General features: G+C 45.5%; 1 protein-coding gene across 2 annotated transcripts in view; it reads right to left on the bottom strand.

The window, feature by feature from the left end:
* ehbp1 (EH domain binding protein 1) overlaps positions 1-17,451 on the bottom strand; it is a 189,222-nt gene that overhangs the window by 33,745 nt on the left and 138,026 nt on the right. For both annotated transcript variants that reach the window (XM_084077333.1, XM_084077332.1), the window contains exons 19-20: positions 16,526-16,629; positions 13,069-13,192 (exon numbers count right to left, since the gene is read on the bottom strand). In XM_084077333.1, coding sequence (XP_083933459.1) covers positions 13,069-13,192; positions 16,526-16,629 — 228 coding nt within the window. The remainder of the gene's footprint in view (positions 1-13,068; positions 13,193-16,525; positions 16,630-17,451) is intronic.

Here is a 17,451-nt window from a genome sequence, read left to right on the forward strand (position 1 = left end):
AAACGTGTGTGTGTGTGTGTGTGTGTGTGTGTGTGTGTGTGTGTGTGTGTGTGTGTGTGTGTGTGTGTAGGGGGGGTTGGAATGACAACGGTAGCATGGCGAGCAGATGTTTTAGCAAATGAATGGTGTAATTACCAGGCCAACCTCTGTCATTAACCTGCATTTGTGGAGTGCCATGGCATCCGTTAACATAAGAAAGACTTGATTCACCGACGGCCAGATTCAAATTCAATTATGTTGTTTCTGAGGGCAGTTGATTTGCAAAGTAAAAAACAACAACCACAAAAACAAGTTCATAAACAAATAATAAGAATGTGGGGAAAAACATTCACTTACTCAGTTCTTGTATGTATAAGAATGTCTTTGTCCCTCTAAACTAATTTCTTCAAATGATGGATGTGAGATAAAGTTTTCATTAACACACAAACAAACAAAAACAACAACAAAATAAAACAGATAGGAGACAGAAACAAGCAATACAATGGATAAAACCCAAACAGCAGAAGATATATTTAAATAAAAGGACATTCTGAATGAATGGAGGAAAAAAGGAGTGCTGGACTACAACACAAAAAAAAACAACAACACACAAGACTGTGTCTCTGGATTACTCAGATGCTGCGTGCACGGCTTTGCTCCTGCAGAGCATGCACTGTGCATCGTGCGTGTGTAGGCAATGTGCAATGCCTATAAGGATATTCCATTAGCGAGTGCACTATGCGTGTGTATTTGATGTGTGTGTGTGTGTGTGTGTGTGTGTGTGTGTGTGTGTGTGTGTGTGTGTGTGTGTGTGTGTGTGTGTTCACGCACGGCTGTGCTTGGCAGCTGGGAGCGTGGTGCTGTGTTTGGATGCTGTGCCGGGTTCGCAGGCAGAGGCGGCTCATGAAAGCCATGGCGGGGATGGACCAATAAAGGCGAGATTATCATAAGCGGCCATTGTCCACCTCCCAATCCCTCTCCAACACCATCCTCCACCCCCAAGCCTCCACCCGGCCCACCCCCCACACCCCAAACCCCCGCAGAAAATGTTAATGGTTCCTATCAGTGGCGGGTCTCGGGAGGGAAGGCCCCGATTTATCCGACTTCAACTACTTTTTAGAGGACGACACGAGAACAAAACGAGAAAGAGGAGGGGAATGATGAGAGGACAGAGAAAGACACACACACACACACAAAGAAAGAAAAGGATAAATAACGTTAGTGGGACAAGAACACATGATGTGGGGGGAAAGTAAAGAGGAGAACGAGATTGAGGTGATCCTGTATTTTTCAGTTGCAATCAGGATCCAATTTGACATGTAAATGGAACTAACGTCAGCCAATGCAGAGGTGTACCTCCTCTTCCTACCTCCTCTCCCATGAACCCCATCAGCCTAGCCTCCTCCCTGTCTCCCGCACTTGCTTACTTTCCTCATCCCCACCACCTTCTCCCTCCCTCTCCTCTCTCCTCTCCCCCGTTGACTCCCTCCACCCAGCTGGTTTTATCTGAAGATTCTCAGACAATGCCTAGAGGATCCCCTTCCCTAATCTTCCTAAAAATCCCTCTTTCATCCCCGCAGTTAAAGAATGTCTGAAAGGCTGACACCGAGCCGAAAAGAGAGGGAGAGAGAGAGGGAGGTAGAGAGGGAGGGAGGTAAAAAGACAGAGAGAGAGAGGGGGGGGGGGGGGGGGAGCGAAAGAGGGAGGGAGGGAGGGAGGGAGGTAGAGAGAGAGAAGCTTCAGCAATGCACATCTGGGAATGTATGTAAGTGTGTGCGTGTGTGTGTATGTGTGTGTGTGTGTGTGTGTGTGTGTGTGTGTGTGTGTGTGTGTGTGTGTGTGTGTGTGTGTGTGTGTGGTGCTGTGGTATTCGTTGCTGGTGCAGAGTGCTTGCGAGTTGACTAATTAAATTGTTTTGCTGCTCAAACATTCAAATGGCCTAGGAGATTAAGGGCTGCATGCACCGTGCATGTGCGTGCATGTATGTGTGTTTGCATGCATCTTCGAGTGTGTGTGTGTGTGTGTGTGTGTGTGTGTGTGTGTGTGTGTGTGTGTGTGTGTGTGTGTGTGTGTGTGTGTGTGTGTGTACAACGTTCAATTGGGTCGGAACACAGATTAAGTGAACATCCCCCCGACACACACACACACACACACACACACTCTTTTGTTTAGTTCCCTCAAAGGCCAGTGAAGGCAATAGGTTTTAAAGCAGTGATCCACACTTGGAACTCCCGAAGGGAGAAACACTACAGAGTGAAGATGACCAACAAACACATTCTCTTAAGTCCAACACAAAATCATTGAATGGTGAACAAATGCTCTTTCCCTAACCCTGACAACAACAACAAAACACCAAAAAAAACATGACGACAAATCAAAGTCAAAGAAATGACCAGGGGTCCTAATCAACAAGAGAGCCGCTAGGCGGCATCTTCTCCGGCTGTGTTTATCTCCGTTAGTCATTAGCTTAGCTCAAGAATTAGGTCAGTGATAATGCCCAAACAATCGCGAATTCCCAATCTCCCAGTCGACATTATCACTGGTGTCTCACAAGCTAGATTGGGCTTTCGTCCGAAGCCTCGACTCTTGCCTCTGGTGTTCATTTCCACATCAACATTTAGTGGAGAAGTTGCTGCCCGGTTTATTTAGGGAATTCAGAAGACCGTTTCTTTCCTCTGTTCCTCCATTAAATGTTATTATAACCATACTTTTTTTAACTCTTACCTGAGACATCACACTTCATTAACCACTTAGTCTCTAATATGCCAAATAGCGAAAATATGTTGCGGTGTGACACGTTGTGAGCTTGTACAGTTGCTAAAATGTAAAAAGAAATGTCAACTGATGCACTGGCAAACAGAGAGCCAGTGAAAGTAAACAAACCCACAAAAAGAGAAACGGATGAGTGAGACAAATATGGCGCCAGAACATAAAGCAAGCGGCTACTGTAGTTGAAGACTTTTCCCCCTCTCTCAAAACGAAGTAGGGTTTGAACACCAAGCCCTCGCACCATCTCACCCCTTTCCCTCCTCTATGTCTATATGTCTCCTTACTCGTTTCTCTCCCTCCATCACTGTTGGAGCTGAGGAGGAGGGGTATTATAGTCTAAACACTTTTCCTTGTCTTAGTGCTGAAAGATTAGACTGGTTATCCCATTAAACTTGGTGCAATGCTATTCTTGTGTCTTTAAGCTCTCACACAGGAGGTCAAGATGAGTCTGCCTGCGCTTACAAGGCAGGCGCGGATGTAATCTGCCCAAAGTTACAATAATTAATGTTAAGCTTCTTTAGCAGTACGTTTGTGAAAGAACTGGCCCTGATAATATACTTAAAGCTGGCACGGGCTGTTTGTGTTGCCGAGCTGAGAAGAGGCAGGGCTAGATGTGTGTGTGTGTGTGTGTGTGTGTGTGTGTGTGTGTGTGTGTGTGTGTGTGTGTGTGTGTGTGTGTGTGTGTGTGTGTGTGTGTGTGTGTGCGCGTGCGTGCGTGTTTGTGAGTATGAGTGAACAAGCATTTATGCATGTCTGTGTGAGTCTCTGCATGCTTGCGAGTGTCTTTCTCTCTGTGTATGCATGTTCCAGTCCGTATAGTAATGTGTGCAATGTGTGCGTCTGTGTGTGTGTGTGTCTGTGTGTGTGTGTGTGTGTGTACACTTATCCCCCATGCGGCTCACGTAGCTCAGCTTAAATCTTTAGTGAAACGAGGAACTGATGTTGCCACAATGCTGTCTCTGAATGACAAGCACAAGAACGGACCAAAGACAGAGAAGAGAGAGAGGGATAGAGGCTCTCTCTCTAACCCGTTGCAGAAACATTAAAATAAAAAGCAAAAACAAAAACACTAACAATGAATGGGTCCATGAGAATCAGCGCCAACAGTGGATGTACTGTACGGAATCACAGTAGCAAAAGTATGAGTAAAATCACTATCTGAAAATGAGCCAAAAATAAAAAAGCAAATCAATCAATGAATCATCAAACTGCAAATGTCCTTGTAATGTTAGTGTTTTCTTATCCTTACATCTAATCCTGTATGCACCGGATGAGCGTATCAACTAAAAGCTATCAATACATTTGTATTTACAAACAGTATATGGTTCCTTTCACTTCTAAACATCAACTGAGATATTGTGCACAGGTTTTCTTTGATGTTCCAAGAGTATCTAAATCAGTTACCCAAAAATCCTTTAGGTTTAAAGCTCCTTCTGACTGGAACAATCTGCCTGTTCATATTCGGTCAATAACATCTTTTCAATTGTTTAAAACTGCGCTGTCCTCTCACCATGAGATTACCTGTTCATGTTTTGACTAGTTATCATTATAACAGATCTATGACGCAATGATTCATATATGTGCTGTGTATTGTTGTTGTGTTATTGTTGTTTTGTTTTCCTCCCCGATTTTAGTTTTTTTGGCTAAATGTTTGTATTATTATGTATTCTGTAATCTGTGGACCCCCATGAAAACATGGTTCACCTCAAGGGGTTATTCCCAATAAAGAATTTACACACATATCAATCAATCAATCTATCCATCCATAGAGAGAGAAAGTTTATAACCAATACAACACCAATACAGCAGTGTTATTTAGAACACAGAAGGCCGAGCCATGCAACATACAGAACATTGGAATAAGTGAGTAAACTTAACTCCCTAAAACACCATTCAGTTATAAAAATCAACTAAACATTGAATATGTGACATTTTGAAAGGCCAAAGGAAAGGGAAAAAGTCAAATTAATGTTGAAGGCAAAAATGGTGTCCTGTATGGATAAGATTACATGAACACTGAGGATTTTGCTGTACATACAGTATGCCTTTGGTGGAGGGAAGCAGCCATGAGCCACAGGTTTTCAACTCTAGACATTGAATTCAGATGTGAAGGCATTCTCTCTCTCTCTGATACAGAAGCAGAGGAGAGAGGATCCTTCCTGTGTTAAAGAACATTAAGCTCCCTGCTGGATCTCCTTGTGCCATTCTCCTCTCCATTCCACTGCCAGACACAAAGACAGATTAAAAAGCCAAGCAAGGTGCCACTATGAACCCCCTTGCTCTCCTCCCCGCACATCAATCTTATCGGAAACTCAAGCGCAATTTTTTAAACATATGTTAATCTGGAGGAGGACGGAACTCATTCTCTTCCTGCTTCTGCCTCCTCCTGCTGCTTGTTTATCTCTTATCAAACGCTCGGTAGGTGAGGGGTTGGCTCTCCGGCGCGGTTAAATGCCATTATTTGGATAATTGCGTCCATTGTTATGGTTTATATAGCTATTTGAAATGGGAGGTGTGTGTAAATAGGTTCTGAGGCCAGGTAGGGGGTCGCGAGGTGTATTCAAACAGAGAGAGAGAGGCCAGAGGATTTCCTACACATCTACACAAAAGCATTTGAATGATGCTCGGTATCTAGCTGAAATTTCAATAAAAAAGGGCCTGATATGTTTTTTTTCCTTCCTCTGTTAGTACAATAGCCTTTAGAAAAGTAACAATGCCATAGTCAATAGCATTAGCAGTACTTTTAGAAACACAATGAACTACGACCATTACCGTCTTAATTCTATTAAAAAGTTGGTGGACCAATAATGTTAGCCTGTTATGTTGTAGTTGAGATATCAGTACGGTGCCGTGTTAATTTATATTCTCTCATGTTGTGGTATTGGCATCTTGGTGACCATTTGTAATTGTGAGAAGTTGGCAATAAAAAACATATCTGACTGGCCCACACAAGTGACTATCAACAGTTTTATGCACACTTTGTCGGTGAGTCACCCCTCAAGCGGCATGAATCCAGTTTTCCTCCATTTAAGGTGGAACCAGGAGAATTTGGGAGAAAGGAGAAGTGGAATGGAAAGGGTGAAGCAACTTTCTCAAAAATCATGATTGGTTTAATCAATTATTTTCTTAGTGATTACTCTATTGAATAATTGAGAACCAGTTTTTTATATTTCTTTAATTTTGTATATATATCAATCAATCAATCGACAAAACAATTAATAGATGTTTTATAATTGACTACATTGATTAGTCTGATTAACCACTTAATGGTATAAGGATAATTCCTTTTAACAGGTCGTTCATGAAAGTCCTTGCGGTCTTGTTTCCAATGAGAACCTGTGAGCAATTAGGGTTTAAGAGTCTTGCTCAGGGACAAATTTCATTTCATCGACACATATGCTGGCCTGGCCTGGAATCGAACCTGGGGCAAATGCAAAAATAGCACAATAACCAATCTACAATACAAGTAGACTTGTACCGTTTTCGCTATTTTCGAAAATCAATTAGTTTGCTTAACTGTTGCACCTAGATTGGTTGATGCTTCAGTACGTCATTGGAGCTCAAAAAGTTTTTTTTTTTGTGTGTTGAAAATGACTCCTCAATGGTAGTCTGAAGGCACATGCAAACAGCTGTTATGACTAGACCATGGTTGATGACAAACAAATACATCTACAAAAGTGTATGTGCTATGTGGCTAATAACATTATATGTATATAAATATATAATTGTTTTTATAATGATCTTTAAAATGAAAAGCGATGACTCACCAATAACAAATGCACATTCCCTCCACATTATAATTGACCTCCTATCTCCTTCCTGTTCTGACCGCAGCGCTGTGTGTGTGTGTGTGTGTGTGTGTGTGTGTGTGTGTGTGTGTGTGTGTGTGTGTGTGTGTGTGTGTGTGTGTGAAGGACAGTGCTCCCAGTGGCGCTCACAATAACAAGTTCATTAGTCAGCAGGGGCGCCCTAGGAATTCAAATTCCCCCTCCGACGGGCCTATTCCCGGCCTCTGATTGGCCGGCTGCCGCGGGCACGGCGAGACTCATTAGAGCCCAGTGGTAATTAAGAGTTGTTAGAAAGTGAATTCTCCAACCGCAGATTAGGAAATTAAACTATTTACTGATTACATATTAATAGAAGCCAACAATGGCGCTTGCCATAAGCTTGGAAGGCGACCAAGGAATAAATCTGTGTACTTAATTACCATAAACAATGGGGGCATAGAAATGGAGTTTTATGCGCACTCCCTCCTGTAATGTGCCTGATATCAGAAGACACTTGACAATTCTTGTTCAATTATCTGTATTATTTAATGTGCTGTGAACTGCCTCTGTGTAAATAAATTAACCACCCCAATTACTCTGGTTTCATCTGGGGAGGCCCCGGCGTAATGGAAAACACACAGGGAGAAAACGCTGCATTGTACCCCGACTGAGGTTGGGGCTGTGGTGGGGTGGGGGTAGATCGAAAAAAAAGAAAAGAAAGGATTGAAAATTACAGATTCAGGGATAAAAGGAACGGAAGGAGGGAGCAAAGAAATAGTGATATGGGAAAGCTGAGAGAGCAGGATGAGAGTGGGAGAGAAATAGAAAAGAGCTATATTTGTCTCCTTGCCTTCTGTTCTCTCACTATATATATTTATGTGGACAACATAAAACAAATTGAAAGCAGAGGAAAAACAAGAGGGTTCTGAGAAGTTGAGAATGGCAAGAAAATCCAATAGAGATTGGAGAGAGGGAAGGAATGACACAGTAGACCTTCCCATGGAGATGAGCATTCAGTCATGGGTCAGTCAGCCCGTCTGTTAATATTGACCCATCTCAAGAGCAGCTCTCCACACTAATAAGGCCCGCTGCACTCAGGCTCCACCCCAACACACCCAATATGATCATGTGATGGTTGCAAATCCCTCCCGGGAAAGAATGGAGCCAGGAAGGGTTTCATCAGGTGATGAAGTTCTTCCTGGGTGAAACTTTGTTGAATAAAGCATGGGACAGCATTATTTACTGTGACTTTACCATTCTTTGCTTTCAGTTTTCTGGGTCCAACACTTCCAAAGTGAGTGCATTTCATCAGACAAGGATCATCTTCAGTGCAGTGTATCTGGAGCAGTTTTTAACCGACTGTGCCTTGCTTTTTTTTTGTATCAATGAACTTTAAATTCATTGATACATTTGTACAGTAAAGGTTGTATAGTTTACAGTCAGAACATTTCTTGTTAAAGATTTTTAACCACCTGGTGTCACTATTTTGGTGATAGCCCATCTACAAGCTTGCAATGCATTGTATTGTATTGTGTTGTTCTGTGACAAAGTACATCAGCGTTTTTGCTCAATTTTAAGGCCTTGCAATGCAAAAAGAAAACTTTTCAAACAATTCTGACAGTCAATATATTTTGAAGACAACCATATATTTAGTAGGTAGAGAGGCTGTCTGGGAATTCAGAAGGTCGCCAGTTCGCCCCCCAGCCTACCCAGTGTAACTTCAACTTCTATGTGTCTGAGGATGTGTCGAAGTGTCCCTGAGCGAGACCCTTAACCCCTTACTGCACCCCTAGTGCAATATATAATGGCAGCCACTGCTCCTAATAGTTAGGATGAGTAAATGCAGAGAACAAATTTTACCTTATGTGTAAAATGTACTTTAGCAAATACCCAAACAACAAATAATGGGGACACAATTATTATTAATATTATTAGAAAACAGAAGGACCTCCAAGTAAATGGCCCACCATTCTGCAGCAAGTGGTCATCCTCCACCCTGGTGAACAGCAAACTGTTCATCTATCAGTCAGATTTGACGGATCGATCGCGAGTCCCTTTTACCTTACAGCCAATCAGCCATGAGCTCAATCAAGGCTCTCTGGTTCAGGAAGAAAAAAAAATATATATCTCACATCTCTGACAGTACACGGAGAGGTGACCTCCGTTACCAAGGTGATAAAGGTTACTATAGTGACCACCTGTCAGCGGTCCGTCTTGCTCTGACGCCTGCGGCCCTCGGCCTAAAGGCACAATCCATAACCTATTGGATGGGTCCAAGGGATAAGTGCTGCAAAATGAGATAGGGGCGCAGAAATGTAATTTTCAGGAAGTGAGCAGGGGCGCTCAACTTCAAACAAACACCAGGCACTGGTGGGGTTACTTTTATTTATTCTTTATTGGACTTTTCCTTGTTGGTGCTGCAACACTACACAGCAACATTAAAAGCTACGAATAAGGTGTGTACACAACTCCTATTTACTTCTATTATGCGATTATTGTTATTTTTCTGCTGTTGATCCTTTTTGTTTCTGATCACATCCTGGTGAATTAAAGAACACTGATTTCACAGGGTAATGTTTGCAGGTGATGACTTACTCCCTAGATAAGTATGATTTTCCTTTCTGCACTGTAATGCACTATTGACTCCCTGTCTTATCGTATAAAGTTGTTATGCGTTTGCTTTGTCATAAGTCCCGTTGCTACACCTCAATACACATGAGTTTTGAATTGAATTCTAAGCTCAGATGATCCCATGATCTCACATACTGGTCTATTTACCCACTTAACTACAAACATTTTACATGGTCACCTACTGTATAACATGCCCACAATTGGGATGCAAGGGTTAAGGTGGTTAACTCAACCCTTCCGTTACTGTTGCAGACAATTATTTGAAGTCAGAACGAGTGTTCAAAGCAGGGACTGGTACATATGGCACCTCCAGAACCACACGTAACGCTGGGATCAAATGGCAGCAGAGTCTTCTCTGCTTTCCCCATCTCCCTCTCAGCTTTCTTATAATAAAGGAACAAAACAAAGCTAGCATCACAATGTACTACACATCTCCCAGCTAAAGGGTCATCAGAGAGCTGAGGATTATATGGGTATTTCTGTTGAAGTATGTCGACTTCCCCAACCAATATTTGGTCAATTCCAGGTCCCAGCAGATGTGACGAGGAGGTGAATACTCTCCCAGATACACTTTCCATTATTCTGTCCTTGTCTGTTGTCCCACTCATCTATTTCTATTGAATCGTATTTTCAGGGCACTGGGACTATACTACAGGATATATGAGAGAGAGAGAGGAAGGGAGAAGGTGTTTTTGGCTGAAAGTATTGGAAGTAAATAACCTGGCTTCTTGCCGAGTCGAGGCCGCTTTATCAGTGGGCCAAGAAGAAGGAAAAAAACAGGAAGGAAGGAATGAGGGAGAAAAAAAAAGCCCTTCAGATTGACACAATGGCATATGGCGTCGACAGGGGAAGAGGGCACAGAGGCAGGCAAGAAAGGAGGAAGGTGAACACAACAAACGGAGGGGAGAGATAGTTTCGATAGTGACGCCTAAATGGGATGGAGGAAGGTGAGCGCAAAAGCCCCCCCTGCCCCCCACGGATTCACCCTTTTCTAAAGCCCCAGCCAAACCCCCCCATCTCAGTCGCTTTTGTGGGATTTTGCCGCACTTTATCTACGGAATTATGCATTGATATATCAGTGAGAAACCTGAGAGCTCCTAGTACGATGCCCATGGCAGGCTGCCTATGTTGCACGCAACCAGAACTACAGAGTTACAGCAGCACATCCCCGTTTATTACACAGTAAAATCCTCAGCATTCATTTAGCTTCATTTACAGTGCATACGTTCCATCGGCTTATTTTTTTTTCTCCCTCCGACACCAGAACTCTTCTCCTGCAACAGATTATTTTTTAGGGAGGAACACGACTGTTTAGCATCGTGTCGGGATGCTGCTCTCCCATTTCAGTTGGGGGAGCCCAGACATCTACCTCTCTGTCGGCTCTGCCAGCTGTATCATGTCTTAACACAGTTTTTACCCCCATAGCCGAACGTTCAAACATTTAAATAAATAAATAAATAAAAAGGAGGAGAAACTGCCGGCAGAATCCAGCTGGTGTGCGGCAAAACAGACTGCCACTGCGTGTGCACATCTGCGTGTTACGAGTATGTACAGTATGTATGTAGTGTGTGCGTACGGTTGATTTTTGAACCGTGTGTGCTTATGTTGTGTTGCAGTGCGTTGTTTCATTTTCACTGGATTTCTCTCTCCCTTTAGTTTAACCCCTTCCCCCCACCCCCCAGCATATCAATGAAGGCCAGATATACTGGAGTGTGTGTGTGTGTGTGTGTGTGTGTGTGTGTGTGTGTGTGTGTGTGTGTGTGTGTGTGTGTGTGTGTGTGTGTGTGTGTGTGCGTGCCTGAGTTTGCCTGTGTATGATTGTATGTGTGTTTGTGTGTGTGTGTGTGTGTGTGTGTACACATGAGTGCACAGAGCCGTGCATGGCTGAGCGCTGTTCAATAGAGTCGAGTCTGGCTGGCTACCAGACAGCAGCAGTGGTAGTGGTGATGGCAATGGTAGGGTGGTGCTGAAAGGGTGGTGTCTGAGGCGGTGGTATTGCAAGTTTTTTTTGGCGGCAGGTGGTGGTGGTGGGGGTATTACGGGTGTGGGTGGTGGTTGTGGTGTTGCAGGTGATGGTGGCAGTGTTGCGGGTGGGGGTGTTGTGGGTGGTGGTGGCAGTGTTGCGGGTGGGGGTGGTGGTGGTGGCAGTGTTGTGGGTGGGGGTGTTGTGGGTGGTGGTGGTGGTGGTGGCAGTGTTGTGGGTGGGGGTGTTGTGGGTGGTGGTGGTGGTGGTGGCAGTGTTGCGGGTGGGGGTGGTGGTGGTGGCAGTGTTGTGGGTGGGGGTGTTGTGGGTGGTGGTGGTGGTGGTGGCAGTGTTGTGGGTGGGGGTGTTGTGGGTGGTGGTGGTGGTGGTGGCAGTGTTGTGGGTGGGGGTGTTGTGGGTGGTGGTGGTGGTGGTGGCAGTGTTGCGGGTGGGGGTGGTGGTGGTGGCAGTGTTGTGGGTGGGGGTGTTGTGGGTGGTGGTGGTGGTGGTGGCAGTGTTGTGGGTGGGGGTGTTGTGGGTGGTGGTGGTGGTGGTGGCAGTGTTGCGGGTGGGGGTGTTGTGGGTGGTGGTGGTGGTGGTGGCAGTGTTGCGGGTGGGGGTGTTGTGGGTGGGGGTGGTGGTGGTGGCAGTGTTGTGGGTGGGGGTGTTGTGGGTGGTGGTGGTGGCAGTGTTGCGGGTGGGGGTGTTGTGGGTGGTGGCAGTGTTGCGGGTGGTGGTGGTGGTGGTGGCAGTGTTGTGGGTGGGGGTGTTGTGGGTGGTGGCAGTGTTGTGGGTGGGGGTGTTGTGGGTGGTGGTGGTGGTGGTGGCAGTGTTGTGGGTGGGGGTGTTGTGGGTGGTGGTGGTGGTGGTGGCAGTGTTGCGGGTGGGGGTGTTGTGGGTGGTGGCAGTGTTGCGGGTGGGGGTGTTGTGGGTGGTGGTGGTGGTGGTGGCAGTGTTGCGGGTGGGGGTGTTGTGGGTGGGGGTGGTGGTGGTGGCAGTGTTGTGGGTGGGGGTGTTGTGGGTGGGGGTGTTGTGGGTGGTGGCAGTGTTGTGGGTGGGGGTGTTGTGGGTGGTGGTGGTGGTGGTGGCAGTGTTGCGGGTGGGGGTGTTGTGGGTGGGGGTGGTGGTGGTGGCAGTGTTGTGGGTGGGGGTGTTGTGGGTGGTGGTGGTGGTGGTGGCAGTGTTGTGGGTGGGGGTGTTGTGGGTGGTGGTGGTGGTGGTGGTGGCAGTGTTGCGGGTGGGGGTGGTGGTGGTGGCAGTGTTGTGGGTGGGGGTGTTGTGGGTGGTGGTGGTGGTGGTGGCAGTGTTGCGGGTGGGGGTGTTGTGGGTGGTGGCAGTGTTGCGGGTGGGGGTGGTAAGGTGAATGTGGTTGTAGAGTCTGTGGCTCTCTGCTATCACACCCAGTTATCATTTTCCCCCATGAAGGGCTCTCTTATCACCCCTGCCCAGAGAGGTCTCTCTTCTTCTCCTATCCCCGACACACACACACACACACACCCACCCTCCTCCCAGCTCCATCCACTCCTTTCATATCCACCCAGTGCTCTGTCGCACAACGTCAACCGAGAGAGAGAGAGAGAGAGAGAGAGAGAGAGAGAGAGGGGGAGAGAGGGATGAAGGGAAGAGAAAGAGGAGGCGGCGGAGGGGGGGCTTCAAAGATTCTCTCTGTCTTGTGCATGCTTGTGCACGCACACACACACAGACACACACACACACACACACACGCAGCAGTGTGTAGATGCAACTCTGCATGTTTCTCTATCACACACACACACACACACACACACATACGCTCCTTGTGTGTACCGCTGTGTGTGTGTGTGTGTGTGTGTGTGTGTGTGTGTGTGTGTGTGTGTGTGTGTGTGTGTGTGTGTGTGTGTGTGTGTGTGCGCGTGTGTACTGTGAGCGTACGCTCAATTTGCCAAAACAGTTTTTCCAGTGTAATTGGGCTTGGGGTACCTGTGTCCATGAGATAGCGGAGTCTCTTCTCCACGCGAGCCGCCCGTGCGTCTATGTGCCTCTGCTCGCTCTCCAGAGCCGACAGCTCCCCAACCACATACTGACTGGTGTCTCTGAATGCATGCTGGAAGACAAACACACACGCACAGGGATGGATGGATGGAGAGAGAGAGACAGAGAGAGAGAGAGAGAGAGATGGGAGAACGCAGGGAGCGCATACAGGAAAAAAAGATGGTGAGGTAAAGAGAGTGAAGGTACAGAGAGCAAAGGATGGATGGAGAGAAAGTGTGTGTAAGAGAGAGGAAGGGAGTAAACGAGTAAGAGAGGAGAGAATGAGAGGAGAGGAGTGTGGAGACAAAAGGGGGGACGGAGAGGAGAGTGAGAGAAGTTATTTCATTGATGTCAAAAGGAAAACTTTACAGTACATGACCATGTTATTACTTTGTTATTCGAACTGTTCTCAAGTCACTGTGACTTGTTTTGGTTGTTTCCCAGTTCCAATTAGTCAGGATAGCTCTGTTGTTTGGAGAATTTTACTTGTTTTCCTACGGTACCTTTTCTACATGGTGAGCTTGGCCTTAGCTCAACTCCTGGATGTCTGGATGTGGGATCAAATAGCTGGATATAGACCTCCGTTCTGAGTTTAATACTTTGCACTCATTAGACTTAACTGTACCTAGACTTAATCTTTGAACAAACATTTTCCAAGTGCATACACAGCTCTAACAATTAAACTATAGCTTGGAACCACTACTTTGTTTGTATTCATCATGGGTGGTTGTTTGATCTTTCTTTGCTAATAGTGTGTGACATTAGTAACTTTTATGAATACGCAAATTACAATATATGTTAGACCATTTTTCTTTTTAGATTTGTTTTTCTTCAAAAATAGTAAAATTCCCCAAAAACGGAGCAATCTCTTTAAGAATTTCCATGGGCTTGAGTCTCACTCAAGTCCAATGTTGTTGCATGTTGTTCCAAATGTTAATACATTCACACTATATACTCAGCACACATACACCCACAAATTCACCATACACTTGTGTGTGTGTGCTAAAAACTCCATCTGCTCTAAAATAGCTACACACACACACACACACACACACACACACACACACACACACACACACACTCCATAACCATTCCCACACTTTAGTGCACACTCAATTTCTGACCCCTGGTCAGCACCGTTTGCCAACTGCTTACTATTCTCCACACCTCCCCCCATCATCTCCCACGGAACAAATACACAAACCAGCAGAACTGAAAATGTTTATTCAAATTCAACACCCGAAAAAATATCTCCATTTTACTGCTGATGCACTCCATTTTCTTAATGGGTGGGAGAAACTAGTGAGGAGGAGGAAGAGAGAGGAGAGAGAGAGAGAGAGAAAAAGAGAAAGAGTGAAAGTTAGATTTTCCTATTCCACCCAGGCCAGCACTTTTCTAGCACCCACATCAACACAACTGTGTGTGTGCGCCCCCTCCCTCCTTCCCCTCCACTCCTTCCTTGCGCGTTCTCGCTCTATCGGCGAAATATTTTTTTTTTCCTTGGCAAATCAATTTTACACATGATCAGCCCACTACTGCTGCCTCCCTGCGCTCGGCCCGGCCGTAATTAAGAGCAGGGAAATTACCATATATATTATATTAATGCAAACATCATTCGGCAGGTAATTCTTCGCTGATCGGGATAATGGAAAGGTTCAACACCCATTAACCCTGGGGCCTGGGCGCTGGGAAGAGGAGTGTGTGTGTGTGTGTGTGTGTGTGTGTGTGTGTGTGTGTGTGCACGCGCGTTTGATGGTGAGAGGGTGTGCATGTGTGTGTAGAGAGTGGAAGGGGTGTGTGTGTGTATGGGTGGGTATTAAGTATATATAGATAGATACAGAGTAATTTGTGTGTGTATATAAAGTGCGTAGTTACAGAGTAGTGTATGTGAGGGTGTGCACGTTGGGGGGGAGGGGGGGGGGGGGTCTCCAGTGTCACACATGCACACTCAATTGTGATCACACACACACACACACACAATGAAATAATAGCATTCCTATACACACACACACAAGTTCAAGTATGCCCAAGTTCAAACACAGGCTAAAAAGTGTGCACATTTACACAACACACACACACGTAAATACACACGTGCGCACATACAAACGCCAAACCGGCGCGCACGCACGCGCACGCACGCACGCACGCACGCACGCACACACACACACACACACACACACACACACACACACACACACACACACACACACACACACACACACACACACACACACACACACACACACACACACACACACACACACACACACACACACACACAGCTATGGGATCTGCTAATATAACAATTAAAATGTCAGGCTGTTAGATCAATATACAGTAAATGATTGGAAGGAGAGGAGGGGAGGAGAGAGGAGAGGGGAGGGGAGGGGAGGAGAGGGTAGTAGGGGAGAGGAGAGGAGAGGAGAGGAGAGGGAATGTTGTACCCCTTCTGAAACATTTCTGTATGGGAACTTATGGCTTCTCTTTCATTAATTGTCTGTGTATTTTATACAACAACTGTGTATTTAATATTTTACTCCATATCTGTTCATGCCAACTGGTGTACGTATGCAACAATGTTATTGATATGGCGTGCATCTGCAGGAGTATAGCCGTCTAGAAGAGGGTCTGGATCTCTGTGTGTCCGGAGCTAATCTAGCCAGTAGGCTACAGAAGTCTCATACTTTTTAACTTGAATTCATTTTATAATGGAAGTCAAAGGGGCTCTGACTGGGCTGAAACCTTTCCAAATTTTGGAATCATAGATATGTCATAAAAACGATTGACGTCATAGGTGACTGATGTCCGAGATCCACATTGGAGTCACAGCGTTCCCATGTGTTTTCCAGGATCCCTAGATTACTCTATTTGCAAACCAAACATCCCTTATGGAACAATAAAGATTTGAACGGAATTGAATTCCTTTATCCTAGCCTGGGACTATTAGGAAATAATAGGGTGAGAACCAAAACAGAGCAAGAAAAGAAATGGCTGATGACAAAGTAAATGACAGATACATTTTAACCTGTTATTCTATCATCTACACACCACCACCTGCTTTATTGGGGAGGGACAACATGCAACACAGGACCGGCTGGATTAGAACCCATGTTGTATTGCTCATTAGCCGAGCCAATAAGATAAAACATTAAAAACAATGAGGTCACATTGCAGAAAATGCTGAATAAGAAACAAACCCGGCACAAGTGCAAGTTAGACTACTGTAAGTGCCGACTCATAATGGCAAATCTTTTGCTATAATGTGCTTTTTAGAGTAGTCTTTTATCAATTTAATCTCGTCTTTGACAGGGCGTTAGTGAGGCATGTGAAGTGGGTGTGTAGTAAATGTGTAGTACATGTGAGTGTACACTGTGAATGGACCTGATTCCGGATGATGATGACCTACCTCTTCTTCAAACGGTCTGCGGAGGATGTCAAAATCTGACAGCATTCCCCTCTCCTCTCCAGCCTTCTTCAGGTCTTCAGGAATGGACTTCTGCCTCTTTACCTCTGGGAGGATAGAACGTTGGTGTAAGGGTGGGTCGGAAGGACGAAGGGCCAACGTGACAAAAGGATGGAAGGAGTAAAACGCATAAAGGTTAAAAACACAAAACAAAAGAAAAAAGTGATACATAACTTGGACCTTGATTGTGGGCTTGACTTTTGATCTTTTCATCCCCAAATGTAAAGGCGTACTTCACTGCTGGAAGATGCTGCAATAACTCAAAGTTAGCACTATTTGTACTGGAGAAAAAGTACAAATATTTGAAATTGGCGCAGTATGGCTGGAAAACTAATGTAGTCATTGAGTGTTCGTGTCGGATTGACTAAATTACTATCGACCGCATATTACTACAACTACCACAATGTTTTGCGCACCTCCCTTCCCACCGTTTCGGTTCATTCGAGGCGCTCCCGAGTGAGACGCTGGGTAAGTGACTGCCCGCTGGGCAAGCAGTGCTGTGGAGCGCTACCTCTGTGCCTCTCACGGCTAATCACAGCGACTGGAAGCGGGGTTTTGAGGACAAGTTTTTTTGAAAAGCTATTATCGCTTACAGTACACTGCACACAACAGAAACCAAGGAGTATTTCAAGAGGGAGAGATCACAGTAAACATCCTAAGCCTTCTTCCTCTGCACTGTGAGGGAGACGGCAGATGAAAGTTTGATGGAATGCATTTTCTCACGCGAGCGCTGCGACTTCTTTTCCATTGTGTATTACGAGCAGTCGGGTTCTTTTGCAGTCAGCCTGCGCTCGCATACTGGCTGCTATCAATGTGACGTTGTCTCACAAGGGATCTAAGTCCAGCGCAGTGTGGAAAGGACTGAGATC

This window comes from Gymnoscopelus microlampas (genome assembly GCF_963454915.1).
Source record: "Gymnoscopelus microlampas genome assembly, chromosome: 13".
NCBI lineage: Eukaryota > Metazoa > Chordata > Actinopteri > Myctophiformes > Myctophidae > Gymnoscopelus > Gymnoscopelus microlampas.